This window comes from Kryptolebias marmoratus, linkage group LG7 (genome assembly GCF_001649575.2).
Source record: "Kryptolebias marmoratus isolate JLee-2015 linkage group LG7, ASM164957v2, whole genome shotgun sequence".
NCBI classification, from domain to species: domain Eukaryota; kingdom Metazoa; phylum Chordata; class Actinopteri; order Cyprinodontiformes; family Rivulidae; genus Kryptolebias; species Kryptolebias marmoratus.
The window spans coordinates 10,154,826-10,166,669 of record NC_051436.1 but is presented as its reverse complement, the minus strand read 5'-3'; the positions used below and the strand labels follow the sequence as shown (position 1 = coordinate 10,166,669).

Sequence of the window (11,844 nt, the reverse complement as noted above, 5' to 3'; positions counted from 1 at the left end):
CGCCGGCCACCCACGTCCGCTTCGCTCAGCGCTCCTACGACAAGCCTCTGTATCCACGGGGGTGGGTGGGGGGGCTGCCCTGAGGGGGTTCGAAGGTACGGAATAGCATCAGAGTGTCCCCGAGGATCCAGATGGACGAATTCAGAGTTCGCTTACACCGACCCGTGTCACCCAGGACGTCCTGACAGCTTTCGCCTTTTAGAGGCGGGGCTCTGTGGACGGGCCACGGGCTGTTAACGTCTTACCTGCTGCAGACGCTCTGAAACACAAACAATCTTTGTCCCGGGTCCAAACGATAAAACTCTTCCTGGGGTTCAGAACGAACACAGGCGGTCCGAGCGCAGCAGTGACCCCTGACCTTTAAACTCGGGCGGCCAGAATCGATTCTTCACAGCCGGCGCCGTTCCTCAAAAAAGATATTAACTAGGATTGATTTGTTGTTAAACAGAAACCTTTTTATAGCAGCTAAATGTTCGATTTGATAAACCGGACAATAAATCGCAGGAAATCTGTCTGTTATTCTGTGGGTTCAGGGTGTATTTATTTATATAACCAAAAAGAATTATTATTATGATATTATAAAGATACCATTTGGGTTTCTTTTCCATTAAAAGTAAAAATGAAAAAAAGAAAGGAAGGTTCACCCTTCCAGGATCAGATGGGATGATGAAAGTGTCACGTTGGCAAATACAAACTTCACCACATAAACTAATATTATTAATCCTGGTATTTTCCAGAAATCCTGCAAATCCTGATCTGTTCTAAAAGTCTCCGTCGTTTCATTTAAAAGTCCAGATTTATCCGGTCTGTGTACCAGAGAGGTGTCCAAGACAGGTTGGGACACGAACACGTTGTGTTAAAATATTCTAAAAAGAAGCAAACCGAAGGAGGAAGACGCAAAGTGCAATACGAGACGAGAGGAAACATCCAGCTCCGAGCGGTTACAATTAAAAACCCGTTTTTTATAAAATATTTACACCATAATTGTTACATAAAACTGAAATACAAGTTATTTAATGATTCCAAAAATAGCAAAATGGAGACTAAGATGTTGTCATTATGCCCTTATTTAACAGGATCATCAGCACTTTTGGATGTTTAAACAGTCAACAGATGTGGTCACACACCTGTCGCAGTTATTTTATGGGTCGGAAGCTGAAAAGTTTGGGAACCGCTGCCCTAAAGAACCAGGATTGGATAACGGGTAACCAACAACAGACCCGTCTGTTCTTCCTAAGAACTACAAATGAAAGCATACAAAACAGTGTTTGTTTTGCCAAATATCAGTTTGATAATAACAGCAATTAAACCCGCATTTATTTATTTCCCCTGCTTGCAAACTTGACTAATTATTCACAAAGTAAGCTGGACTTCCAAATGCTTCCAACGCCAACCTCAGCCCACACGTTACTGAACAATAAAATGAGCACTTGGTAAGAATAGTCACCGTTAGATGACACCTCGTAGATATTAATAGTCGTAAAAACCTTCACAGTAAGGATGGGCCACGACAAGAACAAATTAGCCACAAGAAGAAAAAAAAAAAGGGGGGGGGGGGGTTCTCAGATTCGCTCACCTGCTGAGCAGAAAACTGGACAATTTCCGTCCACCGCCAAGCAGTCGGTGCGTCTCTAATCCAAACCGTTTTCCAGCAGGAACGTGCAGCCTGGAGCCGGGTCTGTGAACTGATAATCAGACAGGAACGCACGGCCTCGCTGCCTTTCACGGCCGTCTCGCGGGCCTGCTTCAAAAGGTGGTGGTGGTGTTGGGGTGGGGGGATGTGAAACAACAGCCCTGTTCAGTGTATCGAGACAAACCCGAGGGGGCCTGCCTCCTGGAGTTTAAACGTGTGGCATTCAGGTGTGTAGGGGAACACAACGTGGCGTGTGATCGCAGGGGTTTGTTTATCCAAGTTATGAGCGAATCGGTAACGCTGCTGGAGGAAGAGGCGTTCCCTAAGTGCCGTTAACGTGAGGGGCTCCCGCACAAAGGCCAGTCTGTGCGCGCGCGAAGCTGCCCTCTCGCCACGAGCACAGCGGCAAGCACGGGAGTTCGGAGTTCGGAAGGAGCAAAGAAGCGGAGCGGGACCAGAAAAAAACGCAGGGTACGGTTCCACGTTAATGATGCAAAGTGACTCTTCTGCTCCCGGACTGACAAACTACAGGAAAGGCTGAGCATTCCTCAAAGTAAATAAATAAATAAATAAAGGCACGCTGCCCGCCGCCTTTAGCGCCAAACTTTCAAACAAAGATCCCACGCGGTCCGTCATCACTCAGAGTGTTTGTCTGGGCTGACTCTCGGCTACTACCACACTTGATGTCAGCGCCGTAACCGTTTCCGCGTGAACAGGGTTGACTCCAAACTGCGGACGCACACCCCACGGTCACTTCCCGAGCGCTTTGCTGAAATGCATCAAGTGAGCGTTGAGGTATTTCGCTAACAGACAGGCCAAACACACACACACGCACTCACAAGCACAGGCAGTTACACTACCTGAGCGGCGAGCACAGCACAACGAGACGCAGCCAGCCTTAAGCAAAAGGGGACGTTTCAAGTTTTAAGAGAAACTTGAACCGGTTTCAGACCTTAAGAAAAAAGGAAACAAAACAGCCCCGGTAAGTAAAAGAACTCGATGCCTACCTCCAGATCATCCAGAGACCGTGCCATGCTGAGGCGTCTGGCGGAACGCCATCGGGAGGCGCGGACGACACCCATGCCCCAAAACCTGGATCCCTTCGGAGAAAGGAAACACAAACATGGAGACTGTCAGATCTGTGAATGTCTGACTGACGTTCTTATTGAGTTTAGTCACGCAGACGTGGGTCAAGGCTGAAGCTTTTCCCCCACCTGTTGTCAGGACTTGTTTTTTTTTTTTTGTCCGTTTCTGTTGTTTTGTGACTTTAATCGTGTGCAGTCTTGATTTGTTTTGTTTTTTTCTGGAACTGTCACTCGTGTAGGAGGAATAGAACGTTGTGTTTTTACAGTGTACTCGAGATTAGAAGTAAACTCGTTAAAGCTGGAGGGGTCTGGAAAAGCTCCGTCAGGACTCGGCGTGAACAAATAAGGAGAGATCCTGCGTTCGAGCCACCTCCAGCTCAGAGGTCGAGCCCAGAGTTTAAAAAAAGAAAAAAAAAGAAAAAGCAAGACTTTAAGGAACTGCAGATAATTACCCACGTATGACACGGGCTCTACCCTGTAATTTTCTTCCACCCCCCCACGCCCGGCTTCCTGTCTAAGATTGTCTCCTTTCTGATCTAAAGCGAGCTGGAGAACAAACACCCGACCCAGCTCTGAGAGGAGGCGCAGAAACACACACAGGAACAAATGGAGCATATGGGAGGTGGAGAGACATTTTATTTTTGGTCCAAATTTTATCCGACACCCACGGCTTGTGCCTATAATTTGCAATCGCACGCTCGTCGACACGGAGTCTAATTGGAGCCCTCCAGGAGGAAACGCTCCCGAGAGTCTGTTAAACACACAGCGCCGCTCTCCCGGGAGGGACTGCGTGGACGCGTGGGGACATCTTGTGGGCAAAGAAGAGACCGACGCCGAAAACGGATCCCACCCTGGATGTTCGCGGGGGGAAATGAATGGATATTTTTGAAGACGCTGCAAGTTAAAAACACTTTAAAAGTCTACCAAACATAATTTTTTAATTTTTTGTGCCGCCAGAATGAGGCCGTTTAAATCAGGACACCTTAAGTCCCATCGAGCTGGACTGTAACTAAAGATTTATTGTGATTATTTACTTTGGACAAAAGGTTTCTTAAAATTTGCCTTTTAAGCCACCAGTTCGGTCTGCAGCTGCAGATTCCAGCGCTGAAATACAAAGAAATTTAAAAAAAAAACAAACTTACATGTTTGCCGCTTCCGTCCGTCCGTTGTTTCTGTCTTTGCTCGAGAAACCTTTTGGTCCACTCGTCCCTGGGAGGCATCATGACTTCCGTGGACCCGTCTGTGGGGATCTGACCCGTCGCTGGTGGGGTCGGGTTAGTCGCGGCGCTTGTGGACGCCTCACGAGGTACGGCGTCGCCGCTCGGGGCTTTGGCCCACTTTGGTTTGGAGAACCACCTCTGGCTGCTTCTTAGGGGATCTGCCAAGAAGTTGTTTTTTTTAACCACAGGTAGAGGAGGGGGTGGGGGCTTGAAGCGGAACTCCAGCCTGGGCGGGGGACCTCCGTAAAAGCTGGTTAGGGAGTCCGGCCCGGGCAGAGACTCTGAAAGGGAATGTGTGCTGGCGATGTACTCCGGATTAAGTGGTCGGCTAGCCCTGAAGAGGTTTATTGGGGTGAGGCCTTCAGCCGGAGGATAATCCCACGGACAGCTGGGGAGGTGGGCCCAGGAATGGTTTTGGGTTTCGGGAGGGAAATCCCTGTCAGCTCTCTCCTCAGGCGGAGAGGCGTTTCCAATCCCGCTGTCCCCGTTGCTGCTGGCGCTGCCCTGCTTGCTGGCGTCGCCGCTCTCCTTCGCTTGCTGCTGAGCCTCCGAGTTCAGCCTGGCCCGGAGCCTCTCCACCGCCTCCCCCATGTCGCTGTACAGGACTGTTACAAAGTGAAGGACGTCCGGGGGAGTCTGAGGGAACTCCAGGCAGCCGAAGGCATCTGGATCCGGGGTGCAGCCAAAGCCAAAGCGGTCGGCGATCCCTTTGTGGTCCTTGTGGTTTCCCAGCTCCGGGTCGATAAAGAATACGTGGCAGGAGGCCCGCAGGGGACCGTCCTTTGGTACGCGGCCGTCAATAACGTGCGCTGTCGTGACCAGGCAAAAGAAGCGCGGGTCTTCTGCGCACACAGCTCCTAAAACGAGGTTCTCGGCGGGGAAAGCGGCCAAAACGGCTCCCGCGTCGTCGCACAGCCGGATGCAATCGAACATGATCTTCATCATTACCAGAGTATGGGTGTTCTGCTCGGTGCCCAGCTGTCGGATCCTTTCCCGAACGGCTTTTAAACAGTCGTCCTCCGAGTCATTAGGGTTCAAGATCAACTCCGTGGAGCTCAAGTAGCCCACCACCAGAGTCATGTTCAGAACGGCCCAGTGTGGGTTAACTTCCTCCGTGTCTGTGAAGACAGAATCTGTGTCCCTCGCCGTGGGTGTTGCCGTCTTCGTTTGCTCAGCTGAAACGCTCCACCGTTGTGACCACTGGGACATGTCAGGCTCTGAAACGGGTCTCTGTTTGGCAACGGCCGCTCGGTCGGAGCTGAAGGACGAATTGCCCGAATCGTCCGATATAGTCCGGAGAACGGCCGGCTTTGGGAAGACGCCGCTCTTCCGCGCGAACCCGAACTTGGCGTCGTTGAGGATGGGGTTGCCCATGATCCGACGCTCCGCCAGCACGACCAGGCGCAAGGGCCCCGCGCAGCCGCCGACCAGCTGCACCACGGACTCGTGCTGGGCGGCGGACACGTCCGCCCCGTTGACGGCCATGATGCAGTCGCCCTGTCTGAGCCCCACCAGGTGGGCGGGACTCCCCTCCATGATGCCGCTCAGCAGGCACGGCTTCTGGCCCGAGATCGTGAAACCGTATCCGGCCCGGCCCCGGATTACCTCCACACCCCTGAGCTCACCGGCCGCACTTAAATCCAGACGCCTCCTGGCGCCCTCGGGTTGCCCTTGGATCCTCATGGCTGCCGCAGTTGTCTGTGCGATGCGGCACACAGGGTGTGGGGATTGGGACAAACTTGCAGATTGGCCAACACTATTGTGTTGTTGTCATCCTGCACTGAAACAGAGAGAAACACACAAAAAAATGGGCAATTTAAAGAACAATACAGCGAATCACAAACAGGTTTAAGAAGATTTTATGCTCACGTTTCAGCTTTCAAACCACAAAATAAAGACTCAAGATGGCTGCCTCAGCTAGTCGACCCCCATCCTACATAACGATGGCTCTACCTCGGCGGATCTTGTATTAATAGTTATAATTATTAGAAGTAAAGCACATTACAACCGAAAACAGTGCTATCGGATCACTGCACATCTATGTTACAAATAAAGTTAAAACAATATCAGCACAAATAAAAACACCATGTATCACTTCACCTCCTAAATAACACTTTTTCCCCTTCTTTTCCTTTTTGTTACACATACATAAACACACACATACGTACATCTTTATATACATATATATCTACACAAGCATATACCCCCCAAAAAAAAAAAGATTTGAGATGGTATGGGAGAGGGGTCCATCATGAGGAGAGTGGAAAAAAAGTTAGTAAGGGATGCCATGTGCTATAAAATTGATCAGAGTTGCTTTTCATTGAGTATCTAACCTTCTTCAGTTAAAAGGAGACGACGTCTTGCCAAAAAAGAAGTAAACGCTAAAATAACTAATTGATTAGAAGTAAAACAGCTGTAGTCAACTGGTAGCCCAAATATGGCAACATGGGGAGGTTTAATGCTCGTTGAAAATACCTTTGACATTCTGCCAAAAACAAGTGAGTCGCGAGCAGGAGTAAAACGTCAGAGACGCTAGAGTAGAGTTGTGACGGACGGGTTTTGGAAGAACCGGACTCTGAACACCTCAGCAGATCTTACGGACACCGACGTCGACGCGGCAGTAGCTGAGAGTCATCCCCAGCTCAAGCTTCAGGGGCTAACGGAGTGTGTGAGCTGTATCGTACGAGTTTGCCCCTGATGTCACTCTCAAGGTTTGACCAAAACGGCCACGACGGTGAGACAACCTCAGAGGCGGCTGGGGATGCCTTTTATTTTATTTTATTTTTAAGTTTACTTGGTGGAACAGCGGCGAAGTGGTAAGAGCCGTCCCAGCAAGAAGGTCGCAGGATCGCATCCCGGCCTGGGGCCTTTCTGGGTGGAGTTTACATGTTCTCCCTGTGCTCAGTTTCCTCCCACAGACCAAAAACATGCATGTTAGCTTCATTGGTAACTCTCATTTGTCTCCATGTGTCCCTGTGATGGACTTGCGACCTGTCCAGGGTGTCCCCCGCCTCTCGCACAGGCAGTGCTGGAGATAGACACCAGCACCCCACGACCCGGAATGGAGAAGCGAGTAAAAGAAAATAGATGGATGGATGGTTTCGACCATCCACTTGGTGCTTTGTGACCCACAGCGGGACCCCCGACCCCAACTTTGGGAACCACCGATTCTAATATGTGGTTTGAAACACATGACCAAGCATTTAAATGCATCCATATCGACCTACATAAGCTTAGGATAAAAAAAATAAACAAATCTGTAGTCAAACAGACATTTAAACCACCAAAAGTCTATATTAGTGGGGGTTTTCTAGCTCTGTTTTACAAAGATTTGCTCAACAAAGCAGCTTAATAACAAAGTTAAACTGGCATCAATCTTATTTTAGCAATTAGCTGTCAATAAAGGGGGGTACAGAGGAAGCTTTTCTGTCCAAACACAGCCCACATTCATCCCTCCTCCCCCAGAACAAAGTGCCAGCTGGCTCTCTGCTCACAGCGCTTTAATGGGAACCAGACGCTTTGGTTTCGGGCAAAAACCTGGTTCAGGTCGCCACAAAAAGCGAACATTTTCCATTTAACACCTGCCTGCCGAGACCTGGCTGCTGCTTATCTTTATTTTATTTTATTTTTAGCAGTAACGACAAAGTTAGTTTACTTTGACGCGTGTTCGCGTCAACACCGTTCGAACGAAAGAGGGGGGAAATTACCTGTAAAGAGTTGAAAAGTGTCGGAAAAACTCCCACAGCAAGTCCGTGAAAAAATAAATAAATAAAATTAAGTTTACAATATTTAATTTCGCGTTACTCATTCAGTGTTATTTCCAGTCCTCGCCGTGATTCGGTGCTCCATAACGGCAACGCGATCCCACGGCTCCACCTCCCGAACCTCCTCCTCAGTCGGGGAGAAACCGCGAAGCGTCTTTCACCGTAACTATGACAGCGTAACGTCCCTCGACCACGTGATGCCTCCCGTTCGGCCAATCGGCGCGCTCGTCTCGTTTTCGACATTCAAACGCTCGGAGTGACGCCATTGGCTGATGCTGGAGGCAGTAGCGACGCGATTGGCTGACGCTCGTGGCAGTTGCGTGCCTTTTTATTTTGCTCTGATTTGAGTCAAATTTAAAAAGTCAGAATTAAAACGTACAAATGATAGGATTTAAACTCGGCGGTAACCCCAAACAAATGCGCTGTACACTTAAAACGTACAAAACATAACAACAATGTTTGTTTGGTTGCCACAGTTTGAGAAATTTATAATATAAATCCTACCTGCTTGGTTTAAGAAGTGTCACTCTGCTGATTTTCTATGTGGGTTATAGTTTCATATTCATATCACAGGCTTGAAAACAATAACTATGGTGGTCAAAGGGCTGTAACGGTCACACACACACAGCTTTACTACACATGGGCAGAGCAGATTAAACATTTACAAAAGAAGGGGAGTTACTGGGCACTTGAACCAATACCATGTGATAACTGGGTTATTGATTGTATTTTTTTTTAAAGTAGACAACTTGTTTCCTTTCGTTTTATTTACAGTTTCGTGCTTGTGCCCAGGTTTCATAGAGAGTGAAAACACCTCTGCGTTTGTCATTTTCATTAAGGATGAGCTACTAACATTTAGACAGTTTAATCTCTTAACTATCAATATCCTCTTACGTTAGGTTTTGCATTTCAGGAAGCTTTAAAGACCTCAGGTAAAACTGGGGATTGAACACAGAACTGGTCATTTTAATTAGTGCTTAAAATCTAGCCTTCATATAATTTTAAAACCATATAAATATTACTGTGCAAAAGTGAGCCATTCCCATTACCTTTATACAATATTTGCAAAACGTTTGTGTGATTATTTAGTGGTTTTAAACAATAGTTCCAGGCCAACATAATTTTGAACACAGTGCTCCTTTACTTGTTTTATTCTAATCCTGTTAACCAAAAATATTATATTTTGGTGTATTGTAACATATATTAAATAAAATAAAATAAAAAGGTGCCAGGCCTCAAAAAAATGTATAGCATGTGCAACAAAATAAATGTAAACAAACTGTGTCTTTGTGACAGATGTTTAATAGCTACATATCTTATAACTAGCTAATGTTATGAGCTAGCTAGTAAGTTTAGCCAGTATCTTGCTAGCTACTAGGTTTATACTAACACTAGCTAGCTAGTAATTAACTAAAGTTTCTTAGTAGCTTGTAATATTAGCTAGTTATGAGCTAGCTAAGAACTTTTTTATTGACCATCTAACATTACTTGCTAGCTTGTAAGATTAGCTAGTAATGAGCTAGCTAGTAACCATCTGCCACAGTAGTTAGCTAGTTACTAGCTAGCTTTTAACATGAGCTTGTTATGAGCTAGCACATAACTTTTATATTAACCATCTGTCACAGTAGGTAGTAGCTAACTAAAGTTACTAGCTAGCTTGTGAAATTAGCTAGTTATGAGCTAGCTAGGAACTTTTACATTAATCTCCTGTCACAGTGGCTAAAAACTAGCTAAAGTAACTAGCTAGCTCATAACTTTAGCCAGTTATTATCTAAAACGCACAAAATTGATTTATTCCTTCAGTTTAGGAGTCTTTCTTTATGCCTGAATGATTTATATTAAAGAAAAAAAGAGAGGGTTTTCTGGAAATAGTCAGGTACTGTCGGCTACTGGACTGAAAATAAGTGAAAAAGCAGCCGAAGTCTAAAGAAAAACCTTACGATAGCCCGAAGAAGTCATCTTTAACATCATTTATGAATAAAAGATGAGAACATCTGCGGCAAATGCAACATTTGCGGCAACTTGCATACTGTTAGTATACTTTTTTTTGTAAAATCAGACGCTTTGTGGATAAAAATAGGAAAATGTTTAGCCCTTTTTAGTACACTTTTCATTACAAATCAATTAGATGTACCTTGAATGCTTTTAAAATCTGAAAACAGCTTTTTTTTTTTTTTTTAATCAGTGTTAAGAAACCAAGGTCGGCACCGGTTCCGTCTCAGTCTTGTGTGAAAGAAAAAGGCCCCCCCCCGCAAAGATCACTTTCCCCTCACATTTAACCCACCTGAAGAAGCAACTGCTTCACAATTTACGGTAAATAACGATTTAATTTCTCATCTCTTGGGGCAACTTTTTGACACAAGAGGTTCCAAACATGCAAATAACAGGAAGAAACAAGAAAAAAAAAAACAGGCAAGATTTCAAACAGCAGTTTTAACGGTTTTAATGAGGTACTTGGCAAGTTATCAAGAAAGAGTTTGATCAACTAGTAATGAACTAAAAATAATTAAAAACTGAACATCGGAGTCTAACAGTAGAGGCAAAAAGTTTTACCGTGTATTTACAGTTTTTCAGCTTCAGGCAGCCTCATAAACGGTTAAAGCAGATTTTTAGTGCATGCCTTCACCCTCTATGGTCTTATAACAGTTATGGTGTCATTTTTTTTGAACATAATAAAAAATAATAAGAAGAAATTCTAAATAAAAAGACATAACTTTTGCTAATAGTGGAAGAGAATGGTTTCTCCCGAAGAAACCACCCTTCGGCTTCCCGCTCTTTAGGGTTTCGCTGGCTCTTTCGCCACGATCTGGCCCCACGCCGGCGCCGGCGGGGCGGCGGGAGGCTGGATCATCTTCTCCAGGAGGTTCATCATCCTCTCCTGCAGCTGCAGACACTGCACCTGGAGGAGGTTCTGCTGATGCAGGGCCCGGCGGACCTCCCGGCATGTCTCCTCCACGGCGCGGGTGGCCTTCTTCTGCTGCTTCAGCACGTCCTGCATCACCTGCAGCTTCCGCCTCTTCAGGGACAGGCACTTCCTGGCGCGCCTCCTCCTGGCCGAGATGGGGTGGGAGCTGAGGGGGGGGAGGGACAGGAGACAGAACTGTGTAGTGGCGTCCGGCGAGGCAAGTACTCTTGATGGATTCGAATGACGACGGACGGTTCGGATCGGTTTACCTGGAGCCGAGCGTGCGGTCGCTGTCGGAGCTCAGCGAGTCCAGCTCCCGCTTGATCTCCATCTCATCCGAGGAGCCCGTGTACTCCGGCAGGAACCCCATCGCGGCCTCCTCCGACTGGGGCAGGGCGTTGTCCGCCGCCTGGGACGAGGTGGAGGGCCCCGCGGCGGGGGGCTGGAACTCCAGAGAGTTCACCCTGCCGTTCTCCAGCGGCTTGGAGAGGATCTTCTCGATGGGCTTGTAGTAGGGCCAGTCGGGCGCCTCGCTCGACTCGATGGCTGTGGCTTTCAGTCGCCTGGGAAAGCAAAACAAGGCATTTCAAATACAGGTCGACGATCATGCCAAGGGGCCCTCCGGCAGTTCGGACCTGCAAGGACTTGCCTGAACTGGAACGACATGTTGGTGATCTTCATCTTGATCTCCTCCTTGAAGCGCTGCTCGCCCGTCAGCTGGTAGAAGCGCTGGGACATCTTCTCGTAGACCTTGGCGTTCCTCTTGCTCGTCTTCAGCTCATTGTGGTGCTCCTCCCACACGTACAGGAGGGCCTTCATTTCGCCGTCCGTCCAGTTGGGCGCCCGCCGGTGCTTCTCGCCGTGCACCGGCATCAGGTAGCTGAAGTTATCGTCTGTTGCCATGTTGGGGCTTTTTATTTGTGTTTTGCTTTGAAACGCCTCCCCTTGGCCTCGAGCGAGGCTTCGTGCTCGCAGAGGACCTCTTTTTTTTTTTTTGGAAGGGTTGAGTTTGAAAGCCTTTTTACTGTTGGAGGAGCTGGGCTGGTTTCTGCGGGGGAGGGAGGGAGAGAGAACGAGCCACCTCCGTCCTGCCTGCGCGCCCTTCCCCCCGAGCCTCGCTGAAAGAGGACTCAAAATGGGGCCTAAGGCAGGCGAGAAATCCGGTTAAAAGCTTTTAATGCCGCGTGATGTCACTGTGACATCACGTTGCCCCGGCAACGGTGAAAGAGACCCCCCC

At 47.7% G+C, this 11,844-nt stretch overlaps 2 protein-coding genes across 3 annotated transcripts in view; both read right to left on the bottom strand.

Annotated features, from left to right (window-relative positions):
• Window positions 1-7,802, bottom strand: part of rgs12a (regulator of G protein signaling 12a) — a 47,961-nt gene extending 40,159 nt beyond the window's left edge. The window contains exons 1-3 of one of the 2 annotated variants that reach the window (XM_017437350.3): window positions 7,646-7,802; window positions 3,861-5,718; window positions 2,641-2,733 (exon numbers count right to left, since the gene is read on the bottom strand). In XM_017437350.3, coding sequence (XP_017292839.1) covers window positions 2,641-2,733; window positions 3,861-5,621 — 1,854 coding nt within the window. In that variant the 5' untranslated portion in view covers window positions 5,622-5,718; window positions 7,646-7,802. The remainder of the gene's footprint in view (window positions 1-2,640; window positions 2,734-3,860; window positions 5,719-7,645) is intronic. The other variant, XM_017437349.3, reaches the window with a different exon arrangement.
• A 2,318-nt stretch (window positions 7,803-10,120) lies between these two features.
• msantd1 (Myb/SANT-like DNA-binding domain containing 1) lies at window positions 10,121-11,822 on the bottom strand. The gene is made up of 3 exons (XM_017437328.3): window positions 11,257-11,822; window positions 10,877-11,170; window positions 10,121-10,773 (listed from the first exon to the last, which is right to left on the bottom strand). The coding sequence occupies exons 1-3, from the start codon at window positions 11,508-11,510 to the stop codon at window positions 10,479-10,481; spliced, it is 843 nt and encodes a 280-aa protein (XP_017292817.1). The 5' UTR covers window positions 11,511-11,822; the 3' UTR covers window positions 10,121-10,478.
• Between the last annotated feature and the right edge of the window lie 22 nt (window positions 11,823-11,844).

What these genes read in the sequence shown, in the direction of transcription:
- msantd1 (XM_017437328.3), bottom strand. Translation starts at nt 11,510, where the DNA reads ATGGCAACAGACGATAACTTCAGCTACCTGATGCCGGTGCACGGCGAG. An exon ending in AACATGTCGTTCCAGTTCAG is followed by an intron (nt 11,171 to 11,256) that starts GCAAGTCCTTGC and finishes TTGCTTTCCCAG; the next exon opens with GCGACTGAAAGCCACAGCCA. An exon ending in GACCGCACGCTCGGCTCCAG is followed by an intron (nt 10,774 to 10,876) that starts GTAAACCGATCC and finishes CCCCCCCCTCAG; the next exon opens with CTCCCACCCCATCTCGGCCA.